The sequence below is a fragment of the Coturnix japonica genome, chromosome Z, assembly GCF_054131305.1.
Source record: "Coturnix japonica strain WE chromosome Z, WE-NBRP24, whole genome shotgun sequence".
Taxonomy (NCBI): domain Eukaryota; kingdom Metazoa; phylum Chordata; class Aves; order Galliformes; family Phasianidae; genus Coturnix; species Coturnix japonica.
In genome coordinates this window covers 61,882,041-61,905,407 of record NC_140702.1, presented here as the reverse complement: position 1 = coordinate 61,905,407, position 23,367 = coordinate 61,882,041, and the positions used below count along the sequence as shown (strand labels likewise).

Here is a 23,367-nt window from a genome sequence, read left to right as displayed (position 1 = left end):
ACAGACCAGCTGCCCTCTGTTCAGAGACAGTGCTCTGGGGTCACACTTCTGCAGAAATACTCCTTGTGTCTCTAAGAGGATGCCACTGGGATCCCTTGTTAGCCCAAGACTAAGTCAAGGCTGGCTTAGTCAAGTCAAGTTCCAAAGTGATTTTTGAAGAAAAAATCACAGTTCAAGGCACACCATCACCACTTGCACCTCTCTTTGGAGTGTATTCATCTTGCTGCAAGGCAGGAAACAAGTAGCAGTCAGGAAAAAAAAAAAACAGATGATGGTGTGAACAGGTGACTAGCCTGAGAGAAAGGACTCCGGGTAGTTTAGGAACACAGGTAAGCTGCCTCTAGCTTCTGCATGTAGCTAGAATAAACTTTTTTTGTGTGAGAAACTGCTGAGTAGCTGTAACTAAGAACATCTTTGCTTCATGCACTCTTCTGTGTGTGAGACCACTTTGTCAGATTGCCCCAATACTGCCACCTGCCAAATGCAACAGAATACTGCTGTCACCAACATCTATTATACTAGAATAGTATGTTACTTAACATACATATATTACATATGGGGAAAATATGCAATTTGCAGATTTAAGGTAGTAGCCTTGGATGCTACTCATGTAGGAATGATTGCAGTACTTTCAGCCACAGCATTTTATCAGGATATGAAGTTTAGTACGTTCAGACTTGAAAAATCTCAGAAGAAAAAAGAGAAATAAAGGTTCTAGAGTTGCTAGAATAACCTTTGCCCCATAAGCTGCTGAAACGACACCCTGAGGCGCCTTAAGACCAAGTGACACCACTTCCTATTTCCCCATTTCTGTTCCGGGTCGTGCCTCGTTCCCGCTCAGCGGTCTGGTTCTCGCGCTGCTGGGGGAAACTTTTCCCTCGGCGCCGCCATCGGTCGCGGTTGGTGTGTGGGTTACACGACCCGCCATGGCCCGGTTCGGCCGTCGGAACCGCGGCCACCGCTTTGTGCCGTGCGCCGAGTGGCGGCGGCCGGCGGGTGGGCGCTGAGGAGCGGGCGGGCATGGCCTCCCCGCCACACGGCGAGGTGCGGGCCCTGCGGGACCAGGTGGAGGCCTTGGAGGCTGAGCTGGCCGCCTGCCGCGGGCAGCTGGAGCGGGCGCAGCGCCGGCTGAGGCGCACCGAGCGGCTCTACAGAGAGGCTCGGCAAGGCAGCCAAGCGCTGCGACGGCAGGTAGGGCCCGGGGATCTGCTCCGGTGATAGAGACGGTGGTAGAGGCCTCTGAGCCGCAAAGGTGATTCCGTAGTGTGAGGGGGAAGAGACGAGCTTAGTGGGGGTGGTGAGGGAAAAGCAGAGCAAAGGTCCCGCCTTTGTGTGTGTGAAGTTCTGTGAAGCTTCTTTGATCAAGATTCTGTGAAGTTTGATCGAAGTCATGCTCGTTCAACACAGCGCGGGGGTCTTTTCTTGCAGTTCAGTTCCTTGCAAGTAACGTGAGTTGAGTGTTCTCTTCTAAGAGCGTCACTTTCTTGAGCAGAAGTGTTTTTCATGATGGCACCCATCCATAACTTCCATGCAGGAAATTATCACCTGCTAAACAAAGACTGACTGAAGTGGGTAGAAGGCAACTATGCTTCGACTGAGTTTAATTGGGATTAAACTTAAATGGGATGCATGTTTTAATGCAATTAAATGGGATGCATGTTTTTTCCTGGTGTGTATCTTTGTGTTCTCTAAAGTCACATTTTACTTTCAGGTTGAAGAGCTCACTAAGGAAATCCATAGTAGGAAGGAAAAAGACACATGTAGCGTGGAAGTGCAAACGGAGGACTATGAGTGGTCACAAGCAGGTAGAGGGGGTATTGGGTGTCAGTCTAGAGCACTGTTGTGAAGAGTGGTTTTTTTTTGTTTGCTTTTTTGTTTTGCATAAAACATGTTTCAAATTCCTGTTGGTAAATGTGTTAAACTTAGTAACTGAAAATCAGCTTTTAGACTGTTTATTCAAGTGGTGTTTTTTAGTGCAGGGTGAAGTGTAGCATGCACTTGTATGTGGATTTTTTGCCGCGTTACTCTGATATGTAGTGATCTCCAGCATTATGCTGGTGTTTCTTGTTGTACCAATTCATAAAGTATGTTAAAACAAGACAAGGTTCAGTAAAAGTGGTATAATGCATACAGGCACGACTTAGTAATAGTTTTTTGTTAGACTACTTCTGTGCTTTAATTTTCAGTTAGTCTGAAACTGTTTTGTGTGAAATGTTGCTTTGCTGATCTGTATGTCTTCAACTTCTTTTCCCTGCAGATTATTACTACTATGAGAATTATTACAATCACACTGATGCTCAGGACTATGCATCTGAGCTATCTGTGCAGGACAATCATGGGACTGAAGGCACCGAGCGTGATTTCACAGAGGAGTCACAGATGGACGCTAATATTCCTTTAAGGGAGAACAGCACTGAAGTAGCTGAAGGTGGAGAAGAGGAAAATTTGATCCAGAATTCACAGGTTATAAAACTTGGGGGGCTGGGTTGTGAATTTTGAAGTTAGAAATCTATTAATATTTAATTTCATTTAAAGTTTTTCATTCTTGATGTCAGTGTGTGGAATGATCTCTTCTGTGCTGATGAAGTAACAGTGATAACAGACTTTCTTATTCTTTGAGTTCTTTGTGTGTTCAGTGTAATATTAGTTTTAGATTTGCTTGAAATAGTGTTGACATTCTAAAGCAGATGTTCAGTATGGTTCAGAAACAATAAAAATCTGGCATTTTTTAACAGCAGAAAGCATTTAATATGAACATGGTGAATTTCACTTGGGGTTCCATTGTTTTTTTTTCCGTAAGGAAACGTAGGCAACATATAAGGGGAATAAAGTTGGTCGGATATTTTTTACTCTTGTTGTTGTTGATGTTTTAGTCAATGTTTTTCATGCTTCCCTGAGTTACATTTGAATATGATCAGGGAAAACAGAAGATATGGGATGAAAATTTGATTCCATTATAATCAAGAGGAGTTTAGCAGTAAATGACAGTTGTTTACCTTCTTGTCTAATAGTCCCTTGAGCAACCAAGTCAATAGAGCACTAATATTTTGTTTAAAATACCACACTGTGAAGTGCTGAAGAACCAAGGTTTTTTTTTCAGAAGGAAGTTCAGTTTGTTCCTTTCTGGTTTTAGGAAGCAGAGGATACTTCAGTACAGGAGGGTTCTTTGGCAGAGAGCTTGAGAGCTGCTGCAGAAGCTGCTGTTTCACAGACTGGCTTTATATATGATGAAAATACGGGGTTGTATTATGATCACAGCACTGGATTCTACTATAATTCAGTAAGTACAGTTTTCAGAATGCTTGGTATTTTTTCTCTACTGCAAATGTTTTTGTAGAAGTTGATATAAGAAGAGAGCTAAGATCCAGTCAAAGTTCTTTAGCTTTAATCAAAGTTCCATAATGATTATATATTCTCCAATGTGTTTTTCATAGGAGACTGTTCAGAGCTCTCTTTTTGTCCTATGAGGTGTATGTGCAAGCATATATAGATGCAAGTATAAACAGTAACAAATTATGTTGGAACTACTCCGCTGAAAACAGGTTCTGTTTGCACCATTATGTGCAACTCATTTTAAAAACAAATGTGGCCATAGTAAACAAAACTAGTAATTTTAAGATCTATTCTTCTCTCTGTTACTTTTTATTTAAAGTCTCAAGCTGCAACAGTATCAGTGTTACCAGTTGTGGATGTGGTCATGTTATCACATAAACAACAAAGATCAAAACACTTCAGTTCTCTCATAGGTTTGAGTGTTTCTTAGGGGAGAGGTTTGGAAATAACGCAAAAGGTTTGTGTGGCACTTTCTTAACTGGGTGTTCTGTTGTATGGTGTTTATGGTGTTCTTTATTTCTCTTGTAAAGGAAAATCAACTGTATTATGATCCGGCAACTGGGATTTATTACTACTGTGATGTGGAAAGTGGACGATATCAGTTTCATTCGCGAGTGGATCTGCAGTCTTATCAGGCTTCTGGTTCTCAGCATGCCAAGGAAAAGAAAGGGAAAAAGAAGAGAAAAGAACCGGAGTGGTCTGCTACAAATGAGTATAAGGTAACTTCAGAACTTCTAGGGGAGAAAAGAAAAAGCAAAATTTGTATTATTTTGTTTTTTTTCATTATGGAACTTAGAGGTTCTGGGATTTGGTGTTTAGATGTTTTATGCATGTTTTCTGAAAGGGTCAGATGTTTTCAGACCATAAAAGACTAATTGTTTAGATGTAGCTAGTGACAAAGTTTTCTCATTGAACTGTAACAGACGGAATTTTAGAGTTGGATTCCCTCACTTTTCAGTGCTCCTTCATTAAAATAAGGTTGCACAGAAACTGGTGAAATCTCTGTGGAGTTCTGATTACTTCAGTATGTTCTTCTATTGATATCTTTTTTTATCAATACATTTTTGTTGTCCTCAGAGTTCAAATAAACTGTAATCTTAGTAAGTGCTGACTGTAGTTAACTTGTATTTTGAGTTACATTTTGTAGCTTCATTTCTATTCTCTTCTGATTGCTAAAAAATCTACCAAATAGTACAGTTAGAAGGTACCTTGGAAGAATGTGTTGTCACATACGTGTTAAAACTCATGAAATCTTCTCTTAATGAACACTGTTACTGGTGTTGAATCAAATTTATGTTGCTGTTCTGTAGATTTTTTTTTATTAGGATTTAATTGAACGTGTTATCTTTGGTCTGCAGGGCTTCCTTAGTGTGCATTTTTAAAGCCATTGCTTTAACCATGGCATAATTTCATTATAGAGATTCCAGCACAGCTGATTTATTGAAGTCTGAAAGAATCACATAGTGTGCAAGCATAATTATTATGTAACATCAGGGCAGAGCTTAAAATTGTGCTTTCAGAGTTCAGGTTATCTGAAAGATTTGAAAACAGAAATTTACATTGTACGCTAGTTGGATAGTGGTAGTTGGTTGATTACAGTTCTTGTGTTTATATTGTGGCTAAACATTTCATGTAGACCTTTTCAAAAGATTCAAAAGATACTTAGCAACGCTGAGTGTAGTAGTTCTTTAGATACAGGGAGGTAATGCAGTTGAACCTAGTTGGTAGTTTTACCAGTATCTAAGTTCTGCACATGCTGTGAGCAAATACAGAATTAGCATTCTTGAAACTCTCACAAGGCATTATTAATCCAGAACTTCATCATGTGTCCAGAAAACAAGTTGGAGAAATTTGTAGGAATTAGCCTTCATCAAACAGTGCAATTAGTAAATCCCTTAAATTTAGTTCTGTGGTGAAATTTTCCAACTTACCTGAATGTAATATATTAAAAGCTTTGTGACTTACATAGCTCTAATGTAAAAAATAACACTGGCTACCTTGTGGGATCCCATCCCCGTCTGCCTTCATCATCCTACTGTATTGCAAGTAGCTACTTGTCTTTACCTCATGTCATGTGTAAGGTGTCTTTTCTGTGAAGTTTGCACAGTCACAAGGTAGGAGGTAAACATCCACTTTTGACAATGAGTTTTATTGATAAGGAACTGAATACTTAGCTTTGTGGAATAATTCATTTTAACCAACAAGCTAGCAGGAAAACTGTTTAAAGTATATTCTTTTGCACACAGATTTGTGCACCTCTGAGCAGGGAGGTAAAGGTTGTGTCACGGTAACTGTGGCACTTGCTATTTGTATTCTTTTATGAAAGAATTCAAATTAACAGTTACTCTGCTTTAACTTTTTTAACTTTCTAACTTTTTTTTTTTTTTTTTTAAATAAAAAGCCTTCCCGTCATTCCACTTCTGTGTAAATGCACAACTAGATTTAGAAAGCAAAGAGCTGTTTAGGGTCATACTTGATTCCTCTGAACATTAACTGATTTCTTGGACATCGTACTCTTTTTTTTCCCCCACAAGCATTACAAATAGGAGATTCTTATTTTATTTTATTTTCCTAGTTTGTGATTTATCAATGATAAATAAAGTAATATTGAAATGTAATTCTGGGAATGTCCAAATGCACTTGGACATTATTACCATTCCCCAGTTAAGACTAGAATACTTACAGAAAATGCATGTGATCTGATGAAGACGGTGAGTATTGGGTAAAAAGCTTGAAGTACACAAGTACTTGTTAAACTTTCTTGTGTTTTTATTTCAGTTAGGGGATTAAATGTGAACAAATATTGATAGATACTCAGTATTACTTATATAGAAGCAGTAGGGAAGTTTACTAGTCATACATATAATCACCAAAAACACATATTGTATATATATAATACTGGTAGTTGAACAGTTTTTACAAAAAAACAAAAAACAAACAAACAAACAAAAAAACTCAAGCCATTTAAAAAATATTCTTCTCCTTTGAATCTAAAAATGACTATGCATCAAGCAGATAATTTCCTGTTTCTGGTGACTGGAAGAGGTAGAGTTCTTTTAGGTTTTTTAAATTTTGTTTTAAGTTGCATTTTTGTTTGTGGCTACTGTTATTTGTGAGGAATCTGCTGTGCTCACTATCTTACGTATGCTGCTTACTTAGAACTAAGATATTGGGATGAATAGCACTACGGACATAAAAATTGTTCTCCACAAATATTGCAGTGTTTGTGAAAAAGAAATACAAATCTGAGAATCCAAAGAATAAAATTACTCTAATAGTTAAGTAAATGTTCTTGTGTTTTTAACAAGCCAAGTTACCACACAAGAAGATGTTAATGAGCCTCTGTGAAAAATGAATGTACTTGTAATGGCAAAAAAATAAAGGTGGGGGAGGGGTAACTCACATAATTAGTGCCTGATTTATTATGAGCTTTATGCAGAGGTTGTTTTAATCAAACTTCTTAATTATGAATGGTTTTCTTTCAAGCTTGCTGCTCACAAGCTTGCATTTAATAGGCAATCGGATGTCATGTTTGACAAAATATAGAATTTAGCTTGCTTGAGTGGGATTCGTGGAATTCTTGGAATTACAAGGATTTAGTTTTCTTTCTGTAGTGATAAGTCAAGAAAATTGATTGAGAACTACCGTAATTGCTTTCTGTGTGAGAAGAATCTTTAGAATTTTCTTATTTAAGAAGTTTAAAAACACACAAAAAAAATTCACAACAAAAAACCTCATATGGTAGCATGAATGATGTGATCTCTGACCCACTATCTAGATTTACATTTTCACACTAGTTGGAGAATAGACTTTATGCATTGGTCATCATGAGGTTTTATTTGCTAGATTAGGGTTTTGAGTGACACACAGCAAAACTTTGTTGCTGTCAATAGGCTCTGACCTATGACTTTTTTTTCCCCACAAATAATTCTTACAGTTTATTCTTGTCTGGATTTTATTTCAGTGTGGTGCTCAAAATTAACTTCCACTGTGTTCTTTACTACTATAGATCTGTCCTAATTACTTCTGTGCAAGAGACAAGGCTTTCATAGTAGTATTTCCCATATGACTCTTGAAACAGTGATTTTATTTTTAACACATGTAGTTTACTTGTTGCTGATATTCATCCCATCTTTAGGTACGTCAGTTGACAGAAACCATGGCTAGTCTGAAGATTTCTTCTTTTGGATTGGCAGCTTCTGGTAAAGGTAGAGTTGAGACACCAAACACATTAGTCTGTGGATGTTTACCTTTAACCTTGATTTATATATTAAGAGGGAGAAGTATCTACAAGTTGATGTTTAGATACCTATTTCCCAAAAGAAATCACTTTTTAAAAAACTTATTTGATCAACACCAGTTTATCTAAAAAGTAAACAAACAAACAAAAAAAAAGTAAATTGAAACACCGTATAAGTAAAACATCTGAAGAAAACTTTGATGGTACTCTGAGTATCTGGGGAAAACACCTATTTAGTGTCACTATTTTTACATGGGATGTCTTGACTAATTGCACTACATATTCTTTAGGTAAGGCAAATAGGTACTTTCAGTGTTTCAGAGCTTTCCACTAATGTATGACTTCATAATATAGGAAGAGCGTTACTCACTTTATGGTTTTTAGTTGGATTTTTGTGTTGGAACTTCCAGTTTTGCATGGAGTAGAAGATGGTAATTGGAGTACTTGTGAAATGGTGTTAGCAAGTGAAAGCTTAGTCAACTGAGTGGAAGTGTTGCTAGGAAATGTTTCTTAGAACTACACTATGCATACACAAAATAATTTAAGGTCTAATTTGTAGGCAGACCCAAGAGTTGCATGAGAATACATGTAGCTCAGGTGTAATATAGAAAAATATGAAGCTTCTTGGAAAGAGCAGATTGTCTTTCTCTTGTCACAGAAAAAGTATAATTAAATGTTTTAAATATTTTGAATACATAATTAAAAACACATTACTCACATATGGGAGATGATACTTGTGAAGGTCTTTGTATGTGTAGTTTGTGACCTGTTCTTCAGAAAGCAAAACCATCAGTTCCTTCCACGGGACGCATGAAAACAATTTGCTGGTTCTAAACTGCTTCCCTTGCTTTTTGGTCTGTCTGTGTCAGAAATGCAGGAAAAAAAAACCACTTCAACCCTGTAATTAAGAGAGAGCTTATTATGGATTAACTTCATCCCACCTCTGAACTTGACTACTAGGCTGACAGAGGAAAAGTCAGAGATTGCGTAGTGATTCTGCTTTTCAAAGCTGAATGGTGTAGAGGCAGTCTCTGTCCAAGTTGTGATCTGTTTAGTGACTGTTTCGATTTTAGGCAAGGCAAAAAATATACAAAAGGAAAGTACCTAGGTTCAGGATGTAACTACTATTAATTATAAGCATGTACTTTCATCCTTGTTATGTATCATAAAGATACATAAGTTGATGAGTAAGATGAGTTAAATATCTTGTTATTGAGAAATAAAGTGCACTGATGGTGTTTTAGTCATTCAAGATGAAGCTTACTGAATATTCTGTTTACTGTTGGTTCTACCTTTAAATAAAAGCAGTGGCTATATGGAGGCATGTTATTAGCTGATTACAGAGTTGCATGTTCATGTATGCTACATATATTCTGTTTTATTTCTAGTGGTTAGATATCACAAAAGGATTTCTTCAATAGGAAACTTGTAACAGGAAGTTACCTTCAGCATGCTTTAGGTGTTTCCCAGACTTGCTTGTTGCAGCAATATGATTTTTCTGTGTTATGTCTTAGAAGTTGAAATCTTCCATAAGAACAAGAGCGACCAGTTCCATAGTTTCCCTAATTAGCCATAATTAGTTTCTCTAATTGCTCATCCCATTGTCCTGGGGGGGCAGTTGAGAGTGGGCACCAACAATATTTGCTTTACTATCCATCCTGTTATTCCTCGCCTAGAGGCTCTCTACTGTACTATTCTTAATGGCATGGGCTGTCCTGTCTAATCTCTCTCACTTAGATACAGTGCAGCACCACCACTACACGTCTCCTGTCTGTCTCTCTTGAGCAACCAATAGCTCTCCATCCCAGCACTCAAGTCACGAGACTTGTCCTACCAAGTCTCACTTGTGATACCGTAGCTCTGGGGGGGTGACCATAGTTTCTAGTTTATCCCATTTTGTTCCTCATACAACTTGCATTGGGATACAAGCTTTGCAGATATTTCTTTCTAAAATCCCTGGAACAGTGATTTGGCTTGTCACCCTCAGATGGTGCTGTACAATTGCTGAGTTTAATTGCAGTGCCCCTAATAGTATTCCCTTCCCCTGTCAGTGCTGGTTTAAAATCTTGGTCAGTCTCACCAGATGTGAGGATGTTACAGAAAGTGAAAGCCCATGATATGGATGATCTGTACAACACTTACTTTTGGCCAGATCACTGTTGAAAATAACACAGGCAGTGGCTTTGCAATCCCCTTCCTTCCTTATAGTTCTTAGGAGTTCCAGGGGGAAGGGCAATTGCAAACTGGTATTCTTTAAGGTAAAACATGAGGTCATTTAGTATTTGTTGTCTTATTGAATGTGCTTCAAAAGCATACGTTAAAGTAAAGATAATAAAGCACTATCTTGACTACTGGATTGAGAGGAATTCTTAGTTTTGACTTGTAGCTGTGTAACTGATAAGTTTTTATAATAATAGTCAATTTCATATCTTCCTGAAAAAATCAACTTTTTTTTTTTTAATCTTATGTTGCAAAATTTTGTATGCTTCAAGACAACTGAATGCTTTAATTCTGAATCTAAGAAGGCAAGTAATTATACCACAAAGTCTGATATGGTATTTCTTTTCAATGTCTGTTGCAGTCAAAAATGGATTCTCAGTAGAACCTGTTCCACACAGCACAAATTAGGCTCAGAAGTTCTTCACAGGCTTTTGTTTTAGTTGCCATTTTTAAATTAGAGAGAGACAATTGTTAGGCAAAGGATAGTGGGCATTTCTGATTCGTGGAACCATTCTGGGGGGAAAAAGAAAACAAACAAGAAGAGAAAAAAACAGGCGGAAATTACAATGAAGGTTAAAGAAGCTTAAAATAAGTTGCAAGAATTGTGTTAGAGAGGATCAGGAGGGTCATAAAAGCAAAACTGGAAATTAGTCAATGGTATTTATAAGTTTGAGAGTAAGAGCAAGGATTGCAACTTTTTTTTTATAGGAAAAGCTGAAAGAGTTACGTGGAGACTGGAAAAGGAGTGTCGTCCCACTAATCAAATAAAAGATGGATTTAATTATATCCAGTAGGACATGAAATGTGCAGAACTTTCTCAAAATGTGTTTTTTAATAGTTTTAAAGTAATTGCTAATGAAGAATTTAATTCCAGGCTGACAGTGGACTTAAACTCAATTTGTAAAGAATAGAACTTTCCTCAAGTGTGATTTCTGTAACTCTTCTTCAGGATATGGACACAGAAGAGCAGAAATCATCTAACAATTTGAATTGCCTTTCCACTGCTGAGCAAGTTAGTTCTGCTGAAGAAGAAGAGTCTCCTAATGCAAGAAAGAAGACAAAAATGGACACAAAAATACGAAACAATCTAACAGCCAAAGAATCAATTTTTACAGACAGCATGAATTCTCATTCATACAAAAGTATACCAGATACCGCAGCATATACAGATGACAGTAGAACAGTAGACACAGAAAGTGAGCCAGAAGAAGGTGAAATTACAGATTCTGAACATGAACCTTATAGCAGTACAGATGAAGTAACAAGTGAAGAAACCAATGATTCAGAAGATTCAGAAAATGAAGGTGAATTGTTGTACCTTTGTTGTATGATATTATTCTATTTTTCCAAGTTCCCATTAAGGAAAAAAGAAATTGTGAAGCAGTTTGGATAATAATAAATAAATAGAAGCATCTGACTTGAGATACTATGGGGGTAAAAAGCGTTATATATTACCAGTGTTCCTTTATTTTCATTTCCAGTATAGGTGGGACTAATTAGTGGTGTTTTTTCTAAAAGCTGTTAGAGCTGTAACTGCCTGGGCTTATGTGAAAACCTCAGCAGTGGAATAAATTTGTCTACATTAGGGTAGTGACAAGAAAATAGAAAGTCTGTTGCTAAAATTAAAAATTTCTAGTGCAGACCCCGCAGTAATTCTGTGAAATAGTTTTTCAGTTAGTGTATGGTATTTCATAGAATCATCTGGGTTTGAAGAGTTCAACCATCAGCTTGAGCTACCCAGTCTCATCACTGAATCTTGTATTTCTAATGCTGTTCATAAACAATTGCATGTAACTCAGTGAGAGAAGAAACCCACTGTGGTGAAAAGGAGTACCCAGTAGTATTTGAAATCTTTTGAGTGTATTTTTGTGGTAACACATGAGAAACAGGCATAGAGAGAAAAACATGTATGTTCTTTTCACCAAAAAAGTTAGAGTCTTAAGACCTCAAGAACCAAGTGGTGTTTTCTGAAGGTGAAAGTGAGGGGAAAATGTGGAAAGATATAATACAAAAAGCTGGTACATGCAAATGATACTGCAAGTCATAAGAAGTCTGTACTGCAGCCTGGGACCTGCTCAGAGTTTTAACAGTCAAGTTTGTTTCTTCTGCTTTCAGTCCTTCACTTATTCAGCTACTCCAGTTCTGATTAATTAGTGCCATTCAAAATGTCTGAATGCTGATGCTGTCAAGCATGCTTTCTCTTACTGATTTTCTAAAAATCCACCACAGTGCCAAAATCTTCATGAAAATGAAGATGATATCTCTTCTCATAACTTTATCTACGGTCTTCCACTCTTGCCAATGTGTTTCTACCTGAGACCATTGGAAACTTGCTGTAAATATGCATCTGTCAGCTTGTGTTATCTGTACTTACGCTTAAAGATAGTAAGAACAAAATCAGTAAAAATATATTTGACAGAAATTGTCTAATATAAAGTTATATTTGCATGAAATTTATGATGTGGCCTTTTGAAGAGTACTTGGTCAGGCATCCTAGTTTTGACGAATGGGTGATGCTAGTAAATTCTGTGTTTTTCTTTATATTTTATGGCTGTACATAAACAGTTGTAGGCATGCAAAAGAGGAGGATTATTTTTGGACTGATAATTTAGTGTGGGGGCACGAAAGTCTAAAACAATAGTCTAATCAAAGTTTTCTCTCAGATGTACTTATACATTTCTTTTGCTAAAAGTTCATAGGATTGTGCCAGAAAATTGTGGAGTGTGTATCAGTTACTATCAGAAAACTATGGACTACAGGAGTGAAATTGTTGGTGGTAACTTTTCTTCTTTATAATTGCAGATGAAGAAAAGATTTGGCCTCCTTGTATCAGAGTCATAGTAATAAGGTCACCGGTTCTACAGACTGGATCACTTTATATTATCACAGCTGTGAAACCTGCTACAATTGGAAGGTAAAACTGAGTTAAATTTGTTACCTATCTCTGAAGCTGTACTATCTTCTAGGGCAGCATAAGCCACTGGGGATTGTTTGTCCCCACTGTTCCTACTTGTCCTGCTAGCCTTCAGTAGTTGTGAAGCTTACTTAGCTAACCTTAGGACAGTAAGAAACTTCAGCCATGTCACATAATGTTGTATTTGCTATGATAACAGCATATGTATTTTATGTTGTTCAGCAGTTGTGATAAGTTGGTATTTTGACTAAGTCCTAATAACAACATAATTAGAAGTTAAGAAAGTAAGCACACTTTATTTCTGTGTTGCTAAGAAAGCTCCTTCAATAATTCAGATTCATGAGGAAGCATAAGTTGGGCTTCTCATTTGAATCCTGGTAGGGTTGATTCACCACTTTGAAATAACGTGCTGCATTGTTTGCTAACCAGCATCCATTCCTTAAGTTCTGGTAGTTAAAACAGAATCAGGTTTCATCATAGTGATGATGAATTTAATGGTAAATTAATGCTTTCTTCAGTGCCTACTAAAAACTCCAGTCATTCTCAACTGCTTTTGATCTGTTGCTGATTTGTATTTTGATTTGCTCCTATATCTGGAGTTTTCTAGGCACATCTGTGTGAAATTCAATTGTTGAAAATGCTTTGGTTACCTTATAGTTCCTTTAGTAGGTATACTGTTTATTTGCCCCCTAGCTTAATAATTAACATGTAAATCCATTCATCATCCCTCCCAGGGTCTTTAAAAGAGAAATCTGTTTTTTTAATAATTATTTATAATAGTTATAATAATGTAGTTTACAGAAGGCTGAAAGCGAATGAAGTAAGGGCGTTATGTTGTGTATATTCTAAGATAGTATTTCTGTATTTGTAAAGCTTGCAGTACTAAGGTTCAGTTGAAATGCACCTTTTGTAAGATATTATTTGATCTATTTCTATTTTGTCACAATTTATTTATTAACTTGATTTTTCAGAGAAAAAGATGTTGGCCACACACTTCAAATTCCTGAAGTTGGAGTCAGTAAGGTAACTCTTGTTATTCTCTGCTAATAGGCAGATCTTTTTATCTGGATAAAGCTTTGTCTTCTTTTTTAGCTTTACATCTTGACAAATTATGAGGGGCTTGATTTTTTATTTATTTATTTATTTATTTATGTTGGTGGTTTTTTTTTACGTGTAATTTTAGCCACTTCTTTTAGTAACAAAGTTATGAAAAAAGAAAGCATACAGTGTTTTACCCTACGGAAATACAATGTATACAGCGCTCTGATTTTGTATTCCAGAAAAGCAAAGTTTGTTGTTTTTTGTATTGTTGTTGTTTGTTTGTTTGTTTGTTTTAATTTAATTGGAGTTTTAGTAATGCACAGTTCAGTACATAATAAATAATTATATTTTGAAACCTGATTTATATTATATTAATTATATAAATGTTATATTAATTATGTTAATAATTGAACTTGAGAAAATGGGTGGTTGTGTTAGATATTGACTATATTGTAAAATATTGGTGTCAGCTAGTTGGAGCTAGGTATAGAAAAATCCGATCTTTATAGCTGAGCTATAAACAGGTTGTGTTTTGTTTTTAAGATAGCTGTATGAATGTATAAGTGATGTACAGAGCGTTTGAAAATACTAGTTTTTTTGAAGTTACATTGTTATAGAATTAAGAAGGATTAAAAATAAATTATTTGCTCAAGTTTGCTAACTACTGCAACACAGACTGTAAATATAGTAAATATAGCTCTCTTAATTCAGTGTAAGTTTAAGACCTATAATCTGAACAAAAAAGTCGATAAAACACCTGCAAATGCATGGATCTTAAATAAGCTTTGCTATGTCTGTTCTAGGTGATAGTTCTAACTAATAAGCAGCGTAACATTTTATACTGAAAATTTTTTAGAGATAATCTTTTCCTGCTATTGATGACATTTTCTGGCTTGTATATGAAACTGGGTTATAAAACAGCCAAAGAGTTTTTATATTTTCCCTTCTGCTTCTTAGCATAGCTAATAATAGCATAGCTAATAATGTTTCAATATTTATATATATATATTTATACTTATATATTTGTATATTTATATATTTTAGGCTCGCAAATACGTTCTGAAATCTTACTTTAAAACAGTATTTAAGTTGTCAAGTATTTGCTTAATGAGAACATTTCACTTTTCTATTTATCAGTTCCATGCAGAAATATATTTTGACCATGATTTGCAAAATTATGTTCTTGTGGATCAAGGCAGTCAGAATGGAACAGTTGTTAATGGAAATCAGATTTTACAGGTGAGTATTTGCTGCTACGGTGCTGTGTACATTGCAGAAAACTAATTGTGTGGTTATTTTAAATGTGTCATGGCAAATTGCTAACAATATTGTTGTTCTTCAATCTCCTTCAGGTCCTAGGGCCATTCTTTATGTTTTACATTGGCTTTATATTAGGAATTAGAAAAAAATCTACTGTTGTTGGAGTTGCTAGAGTGAAGAACCCACTGTATTTTAAACGTTTACCTGCATTTGTTACTTCAGACTTTATCAGTAAATTATGAGCAGTATTCATGTAATAGCATTGGTGCCCTGCATTAGTAACTAATAACTATGGCTGCCAAAACTTTCTTTTGCTGTAGCCTAAAACGAAATGTGATCCATACATCTTGGAGCACGGTGATGAAGTGAAGATTGGTGAAACTGTGCTTTCTTTTCATATACATCCTGGCAGTGACACTTGTGATGGATGTGAACCGGGTCAAGTCAGAGCACATCTTCGCCTGGATAAGAAAAAAGAATCTTCTGGTTAGTTACCTTATCTTAGAATATGGTGGGGGTTTTTTAGTATTATAATGGATTTTCATCTTATAAATAATATGTGTATATATATATCAGAGTTCTGTTACTATTTTCTTCTCAACTGAGAATAGCTCTGAAATAGACAATAATATATTTTCTTTTTGGCATGTGTCTGTGTAATAATCTTAGAATAAAATTTTGTCTTATGGTGGAAAAGAGTTACGCTATTAATTAGAAATTGAATCCTGTGTTCTTCCTTTTAGTTTGCCCAGCACTTAGCAAAGAAGAGAGAGAGTTGGTCAGAAGAAAAGCATTAAAACAAATACGGGTCAAGTATGGTTTACAGGTGAGTTTACAGAAAATTAAGTGTTTGAGATCTATTCCTACCCTGTGATTCCTGTTTAAGCAGTAAATTTCAGTGAATAAAGAAAGCTTTCGGACTCGTGAGTCTCATGGTTTAACTCAAGCATGTCATTTGTACACTAAATCATTATTTACAGATTTCTGAAGACAGAGCAGGGAGGTCATCAGAAATAAAGAACCTAAATATTGTTTGTCTTTATTTTGTTTTAAAGAATACAGAGTATGAAGACAACAAAGCAGTGAATAATCCAAAGTACAAAGACAGGGCAGGAAAACGCAGAGAGACCATTGGAAGTGAAGGAACTTTCCAGAGAGGAGATACTCCAGCTTCTGTACATATGTAAGTTTGTTTGGATGTTAAAAAATAAATAAATCTTCAGAGTCCTCTAATGAATAGTACAGAACTACAGTAAATATCAATTACTTATTAAGATACAGTTCGTTATCTTACCTGTATACAGTGTATTAGGAGAACTAGAAAACAGCTGTTCTCACTTCCCAGTTCATATTAACTTCTTGCTTTTCCTTACGGAATTCAGCTTGGCTGTTATGATGGCTAAATCACTGTCCTATCTCAAAAGATATGGAACTCAGCAATTGCACTACTGACATCTCTGACACATTGAATAGCCTCAGTTTTTTGTCTCATCCCAGTAATGGCACATAGGCAAGATTGCCTATGCATAATTTCTTTTTACTGCTCACTCATCCAGCATTTCTTAGTGTATGTATATTTTTACCTCTTCAGTCACACTTATTTTAATCTTCCTTCTTAATTATTTCTTCTCTAGTTGCTTTCTTGTTTTAAAGAAACATGATCTTGTAGGTGCTGGTAAGTTAGTAAAAGGAAATGTGAGACAATGAAATGTGTGTTGAGTGATTTCGTGGGAAGCAGTGGTCCTGCCTTCTCATTAGTGCAGTTGATTCCCACCCTCCTGTGCTGTATCTTGTAGGTCCCAAAGTCAGCAAATAGAATGTGGAATTAAGAAGGCTGGTATTGACCAGAGTCTTGGAATAGCTTTGGTATATTTATGAGAAGAATAGCATAGAATCATGGAGGTTGGAGAAGACCTTCAAGATGAACAAGTCTAACCTTCAGCCAGACCTACCAGGTTCCCTGACTAAACCATGTCTGTTAGTGCCATGTCTGCATCTCTTAAATGCCTCCAAGAATGAGAACTCTACCTCTCAGCTGGGCAGCCCGTTACAGTGCTTAACCACCATCTCCATGAAGAAATTCTAAACCTACAGTACTTGTGACTGTTTCCTTGCATCCTGTCACTTGTCACCTGAGAAAAAAGAGCAAAATCTCTGCAGTCTTTCACATATTTGTGGAGAGCAGTTGAGGTCTCCTTCGGGCATCCAGACTGAACAACCCCAGTTTCCTCCCGTTCTCCTCATAAGTTTTGTTTTCAAGTCCTTCACCATTCCATTGCTCTTCACACTTTTGAGCAACTGGATGTCCTTGTAGAGAGGGATCCAAAATTGAACAAAGCATTCAGGAACTTGCAAAGAAGGCAGCAGGTCCTTCTGGGTAGCTCTTGATGGAAGAGTGGTTGGGTCCTGGTTTCTAGAGTTGCATATCCTTCAGTATTTCAGTACAGAGCATATATTTTGACTCTTGCTTATCAGTCTTAAACTTTCTTTACAGTGAAATCAGCGATAGCAACAAAGGACACAAAATGTTGGAGAAAATGGGATGGAAAAAAGGGGAAGGTCTGGGCAAGGATGGCAGCGGTATGAAGGATCCAGTAAGTGTTTCTGGTTTTTGCTTAGAGTACAAAGAAATAGAAATGCATTTGCAGTACAAAATGTCTAATTATAAGCAATGATTCACTTTAAATGTTTCAGAAGTCTTAGTGGGAGGGGAGTAATCTCAGTAGGACTAACCTCAGATCAGTTTTATCGGTGAAGTAGTCTGAAGTTTTTCAATGGTTTAATCACAGTAGAAACTGACAGTAATATTCACGGTTGTTAGGAAACAATGGAGGATGAGAGATACTGGATTAATAATCTCCAATTTGAGTACAAAGTCTGGAGGAAAATTGAGTCTATGTAAGTGATGTGAGTACAAGAGAAGGAAGCCAATGAGAGGAAAAACTGGCCAAAGCCACAGATACCTAGATTACAGATTATGATTTAACACTTTAACAGTACTTTATATGTTTGTGTATGACCTAGGTAAATTAGTATTAGTATACTTTAAGTATTTAGAATACCTAACACTTGTAACAATCTTTAATGTATTCAACAGATCCACCTTCAGTTACATAAGGCACATGCAGGTTTGGGTACAAGTAGACCAACCTCAATTGAAGATATTCAGATCATCCAAAGCAAGAATAAGAAGAACTGGGATAAAGCAAGAGAAAGGTTTGCTGAAAACTTCCAAGAACCTAAACCACAAAAAGATACACCTAAGAATACACCTTGGGTTAGGGGGACTGCAGAGTGAAGTATCTTGTTCCACACCAGGGTGGGTATTACCTGTGTGTAAATAGTTGGGAGAGAATTTATTTTTATTCTTTTTTTCTTTTGCTAAAGCAGAGTTTTGGTGATATGTAAAATACAGTTGTGAAAAAAAAATATGCAAGATTGAGTATGTTGATTGGTTTTCTGTAGTCTTCATGCTTTTATAAAAACACAGTTTTAATAAATGAATGAAACATAGGGGATATTCAACTTTAAAGTACTTGAAGATGAATCTTATCATGAGCAGGAAGTTTCTTCAATTCAGTTTTTACTGCAGATGTTTGTGGAAGGTCAAAACATCTGTTATGTTTAAATAAAACTCTTTTTACTTTCAAACAGTGTTTTAAAAGGAAGCTTACGCAAACACTCCTTAACCTTATCAAGCCTAGTGAACAGAATGTTGTATTGCCTTTTCCTCTCTTGTATGTTTATTCACGATTGTCATGAAACTGCTCAGCAAGAGGTACATCACTCTTAAGTTCATGCAGTCCACTACTAGCCATGTCTCAGCTTACCTTCGGTGGAAAAAAATTTGTTTTTAATCATCCGTTGGTACTGTTTGGAAATAAATACAGTATTCCATGAAATAAACAACACACATTGGTTTAGAAAACAGTGTTCAGAGGACAGGACAGCTTGTAGCAGAAATTTTCTTCTGTGAAGAATTTGTTTGAAACTTGCTTAGTAAATCTGTATTATGCCTTTTAAAACAGGAGGTATGTGTATTATTTATTAACTTCTTATTCTGATGCATCCATTGCTGGCAATGGAGTTTCTGCCAGAAAAGAAAGCAACAACAACCAACTCATCTTTGGTGGGAAAAGGATTGCCAAACTGAAGCTAACAGCTTGGTATTTCTTTATTCACTGTTCCTGAACATAATAAATTATTATAAATTTAAAGCAGTGTGCTTCTTGATACTCTTGCACATATGCAGGATATGAGTGCTCTTCTTCAATGAGAAGAACTAACCTATTTTTAGTCATGTTACAATTCTGATACTTGTACAAGAGGAACTTGTAGATTCATCATCCTCCTGGGTCATGCAGGTTGCTATCAAGTACCACTAAGTAAATCCAGGACAGTTAGCTAGCTATACTATTACTATATCCTCAGACTCTAATAATAAACAACATATTCATTCTGTGTTATTTAAATCACTAAAGCAAACTTTTTTAGAATAACTTGACAGCAGCATACTGTTAGTGATTTAGCTGCAAGCATTCTGAAAGCCTGTAGCAGTATCAGTTCATAAGAGTCAGTTCACCACTTGCTTTTCTTTTTTTAAGTAGCTGTTGTTTCATAGCTGTAGCTAAAATTGTGAATTACTGGCTTACTTTGCCATTATATTAACAACTTCACATCTTCAGAGGACGTCTAGTTGAGGAAAATATGGTTCTATATTAAATACTTGCACAGTAATTTTTAGTTTACTGTCTTTAAAAAACAGAAGAAAAAGTTGATCTCTATGGTCCTTATGTATATCAGACTAAAAATTTAGATTTGAAAAGGATGTATTTTGTGGCTACCCCAGCATGAACCTTACTTTCCCTCCCCACTCCGCAGTTATTCAAGTCACAACTCTGGGAAAAGTCACTCACTGTTTTATTGTTGCTAAGCAAAATACAACATTAAAATATATTTGAGTTTGCAGTCTGTAGAGGTTTTGAAGTCTGAGTTAATTCCTTCAGTGATGCACACAGCCTCCCAGTCCAGCACTTCATAGATACCTGCTTTTGGTAGAGCAGCAGCTTCCTTTTTCAACTAACAATTCTGCATAAAAGGTTGAAGCTTAGACTCAGTTTAGTACTGGCATGACAAATCCCATTATCTCTTGGTGCTGCCTGGGAAAACAGGAAAAACAGTTCCATTAATACTCAGAAAAAAAAAGTGGAAAATAAGGTATGACTAATCCTCATGAAGCAGTTGTTTATTGAGTAGAAAGATGAGCACTGAGCTAAGTAAGGCCCTTATCCCCTACTTTAGTCACCCGTTAGTAAGTAGGATTAGATGTCTTCTGTGGCATGCGAGCCTTATGTGCAAATGCAGTTTCGCTTTCCCTCATGTCAGGAGGGAAACATGAGTTGCCATTGCACCGATTTAATGTTGGAGGCCATAACCAGTAAGATACAGCATCAAGTTGAACTGTCTTACCTTCTCAGACCTCCAGACGTGTAAACAAAATAGCTTATTCAGACCTAACAGGGAATTTTGTAAAGCTACCATCAGAACAGTGGCTCTAAGGAAGGCCTGGACCTGCTGGGCCGCGCTGCCGGCCGCGCCCCGCCGCGGGCTGCCCTTACCTCCCGGCCCCGCCGCAGCCATCTTGTCCATCGACCCCGCATGGAGAAGGCCGAAGCAGGGCCACGGGGGAGAACCCCGCTTGTTTGAAGGCTGCTATGGCGGTGGGCTACGGAGCCTGACCGTGAGGCCTCTGAGGCAGCAGCCGCGAGAAGAGGAAGGGGAAGAGGAAGAGGTGGAGCCGAAGGCGGAGAGGCGCGGTTTCACTGTAGTGCTGTACTGCAGGCTGAGGGAGCCGGGCTCGGCTGGGGAGTGAAGGGCCGCAGCGTTCACGGTACGCGGCCGCTAAAGGAAACACGACCCACAGATGCTGTGTGAAAAATATGCGTCTAAATGAGTTTTTGAGCATTTAGGATCAAAAATTATCATGAGAAAAATGAGGCCCAGGAGAGATTCTGAGAGAAACGACAGGCAGCAGCCAGCACAGCCAAGTGGGGGGCAGGCACAGAGGCTGCCTCGGCAGCACCTCTAACAAAAAAAGAAATCAAATCAAATCAAATCAAATCAAATCAAGTGGCTGGTTAAGTAAAGCTTTGATGCTTGACTTACTGCTGTCACACTGGTCACTGGGCTTGGTTTTTCAGCCTTCCAACTTTTTTTTTTTTTTTTTTTTTTTTTTTGTTAGGTGTGTAATACAACAGGACAGATTTAGGCTCTGGGAGAAGAACTCATTGAGAGCAGCCCTGTGGTGAAGGACTAAGGAGTTCTGATGGACAACATGCTGGACTAGAGCCAGCAGTGTGTGCTTGCAGCCGAGAAGGCCAGCAGCAGCCTGGGCTGCATTAATACAGGGATAGCCAGCAGGGAGAGGGAGGTGATTGTCCCCTTCTACTCTGCCTTCATAAGAATGCATCTGCTTAAGTAGAGATTGGATCAGATGGACCCAGAGATTCATGCCAACCTCAACCATTCTGGGACTCCTTTTGGCTCTTTATTTTCTCAGTGGGAAAAATAATACTTCTTTAATCACAGAATGTGCCACAAGGAGCTGATTTGTGTTTGGACACAGGATGTCTGGAGGCCATGGATGTATCTGGAGAGGCATAGAGAACTCTTGAACTCAGGATATCAAGAAAAATAACTTAGAATGGTCAATTGGAGACTTAGAGATAACCTGCCATCCAGCCTAACCTATGCTGGAAGAACTCACTCCTGCTTGTTGAGGTAACGATTCATGATGCACAAGAGGGCAAGTATGAAAAGTTTGAATGATAAACAGGAATTTTAGAAAGTACAGAAGTGGTTGTTCTTTAGTGTAAAAGCCAGCCTTAAGATTTGAAAGGTCAGAACAGAACTCCAGCAGATCTTCCCCAAAGCAGTTTGTGCCACCACTGAGGAAAAACAAGCTCCTCCAGGTCAGCAAGACCTGTGTTCCCTGCACAGAATAACAAAGAAATGATCAGTTAAAGGAAAAAAGGAATACAATGCACAGTGCACAAGTAAGTTGCACAGCAGAGGGCAGATCTGACTTTTTAAAATATTGTCACGTATTTCTGTAAAGAGCAGTTCTCCATCCCACGATGTGCAAACTTCTGGTGTTATCAGACTTTGCTCCAAGGCAAGTCAGAATGGCATCATCTACCTGTAGGCAACTGCTAAGTGTGATGAAGGTACACTGATCCTTTGCAAAGGCAGTGTCAGGGAAAATAGCAGTGAGGTGATTCAGAGGCATGTTCACTGATTCTGAAAAGACTTCAGAATCATGCCAACGAAGAGGAATGGTTGTCATGACTGCTGTGGGAAAGCAGATGTTCTGGTTTGGTGGGTTATTTGATAATAAAGAGCTCCTAACCTTTCTGCAGAGGAAGTCTGTGCGATGTGAAAATGATAAACAAGAAGCAGTAGAGTCCTAATGCTTGATCTGATTGAAGACAAAATGAATCATAGCCCCTGTCTGGCTTTTTGGAAGTTATTCAAAGCACTCTTTGAGAAGGCGAGTGTAGTTGGGATGTTTTGCAGAAATATTATTTCTTTGAGGCTGTTACTCCATTTTTCAGTTTATCATATAGATGGCTCTTTTTAGCCATCTTCTGTTTTTGTAGAAAAAAGAACCATCTTGGAAACTGTTCACAGTAACCATCAAGTAGAGTGTAGAAATATCCAGTGTTTGTTTTGACTTGATTAATACATGTAAAAGATGAATGGGATCTTCAGCTGTATCTGCTTTCTCAAGTGTCTGTATGTGTGGTGACCTACAGAAACCTTGCCATGGGGCTGAGCATCAAAATCTGCACCTGACTTAACTGTTTCATCCTGAAACGGAATGAAAACTAGATGTTGTTTTTAACCTGTAATCATTCTTGTGTAGGGTAGCCACAGTTTGTTCTTCCTCAGACATTCTGCAAGAACCAAAGTGAGCCATTTTCCCCTGAGGCTGTATGCACTGGGTTATTCAAGGCACAGAAGAAGACTGCAAAAATATGATGTGAGCTTTACCTGTTTCTTAGCTGTCCTGTGACCTATACTCAGGGAAGTTCCTGTTTTTCCCTAGACACTGCTAACACCTGGCAGTGGTAATGTCACAAATCCAAGTATTCAACACTAAAACTAATGAAGTGTTTAATCCTGGATAAATCAACTCAGTCACTACAAATAAAGATTAGGAAGGCTTAACTGAGTATAAGGCTAATTTTAAAAAATGCTGGAGTAGATGCAGTGTCAGGAGACCTTAAATTTTCAGATCTCAGTACACTTGAAGAGGCCTCCTAACAGCTGGCAGGCTTATTAATGCTGCCACAACTGA

At 37.4% G+C, this 23,367-nt stretch overlaps 1 protein-coding gene, 1 long non-coding RNA gene and 1 other non-coding gene across 5 annotated transcripts; 1 reads left to right on the top strand and 2 right to left on the bottom strand.

The window, feature by feature from the left end:
* Positions 1-804: 804 nt before the first annotated feature.
* Positions 805-19,225, top strand: AGGF1 (angiogenic factor with G-patch and FHA domains 1). Of its 3 annotated transcripts, XM_085528763.1 has the most exons (15): positions 890-1,191; positions 1,712-1,805; positions 2,258-2,463; positions 3,134-3,280; positions 3,864-4,052; positions 7,472-7,541; positions 10,743-11,097; positions 12,596-12,707; positions 13,679-13,730; positions 14,886-14,987; positions 15,329-15,494; positions 15,752-15,834; positions 16,064-16,191; positions 17,503-17,602; positions 18,106-19,225. In XM_085528763.1, the coding sequence occupies exons 7-15, from the start codon at positions 10,746-10,748 to the stop codon at positions 18,304-18,306; spliced, it is 1,296 nt and encodes a 431-aa protein (XP_085384889.1). In that variant the 5' UTR covers positions 890-1,191; positions 1,712-1,805; positions 2,258-2,463; positions 3,134-3,280; positions 3,864-4,052; positions 7,472-7,541; positions 10,743-10,745; the 3' UTR covers positions 18,307-19,225. The 3 variants fall into 3 exon arrangements, with proteins under 3 accessions (XP_015704119.2, XP_085384887.1, XP_085384889.1); XM_015848633.3 differs by lacking the exon at positions 7,472-7,541 and having other exon boundaries at positions 805-1,191; XM_085528761.1 differs by lacking the exon at positions 10,743-11,097 and having other exon boundaries at positions 816-1,191.
* A 680-nt stretch (positions 19,226-19,905) lies between these two features.
* Positions 19,906-20,799, bottom strand: LOC107305927 (uncharacterized). The gene is made up of 2 exons (XR_001551928.3): positions 20,627-20,799; positions 19,906-20,167 (listed from the first exon to the last, which is right to left on the bottom strand). It is a non-coding gene; the product is annotated as an uncharacterized LOC107305927 (long non-coding RNA).
* Positions 20,364-20,492, bottom strand: LOC116652577 (small nucleolar RNA SNORA47). Its single transcript, XR_004305737.2, has one exon. It is a non-coding gene; the product is annotated as a small nucleolar RNA SNORA47 (small nucleolar RNA).
* Positions 20,800-23,367: the final 2,568 nt, after the last annotated feature.

What these genes read in the sequence shown, in the direction of transcription:
- AGGF1 (XM_015848633.3), top strand. Translation starts at nt 1,021, where the DNA reads ATGGCCTCCCCGCCACACGGCGAGGTGCGGGCCCTGCGGGACCAGGTG. An exon ending in ATTTGATCCAGAATTCACAG is followed by an intron (nt 2,464 to 3,133) that starts GTTATAAAACTT and finishes TTCTGGTTTTAG; the next exon opens with GAAGCAGAGGATACTTCAGT. An exon ending in CTGCTACAAATGAGTATAAG is followed by an intron (nt 4,053 to 10,742) that starts GTAACTTCAGAA and finishes ACTCTTCTTCAG; the next exon opens with GATATGGACACAGAAGAGCA.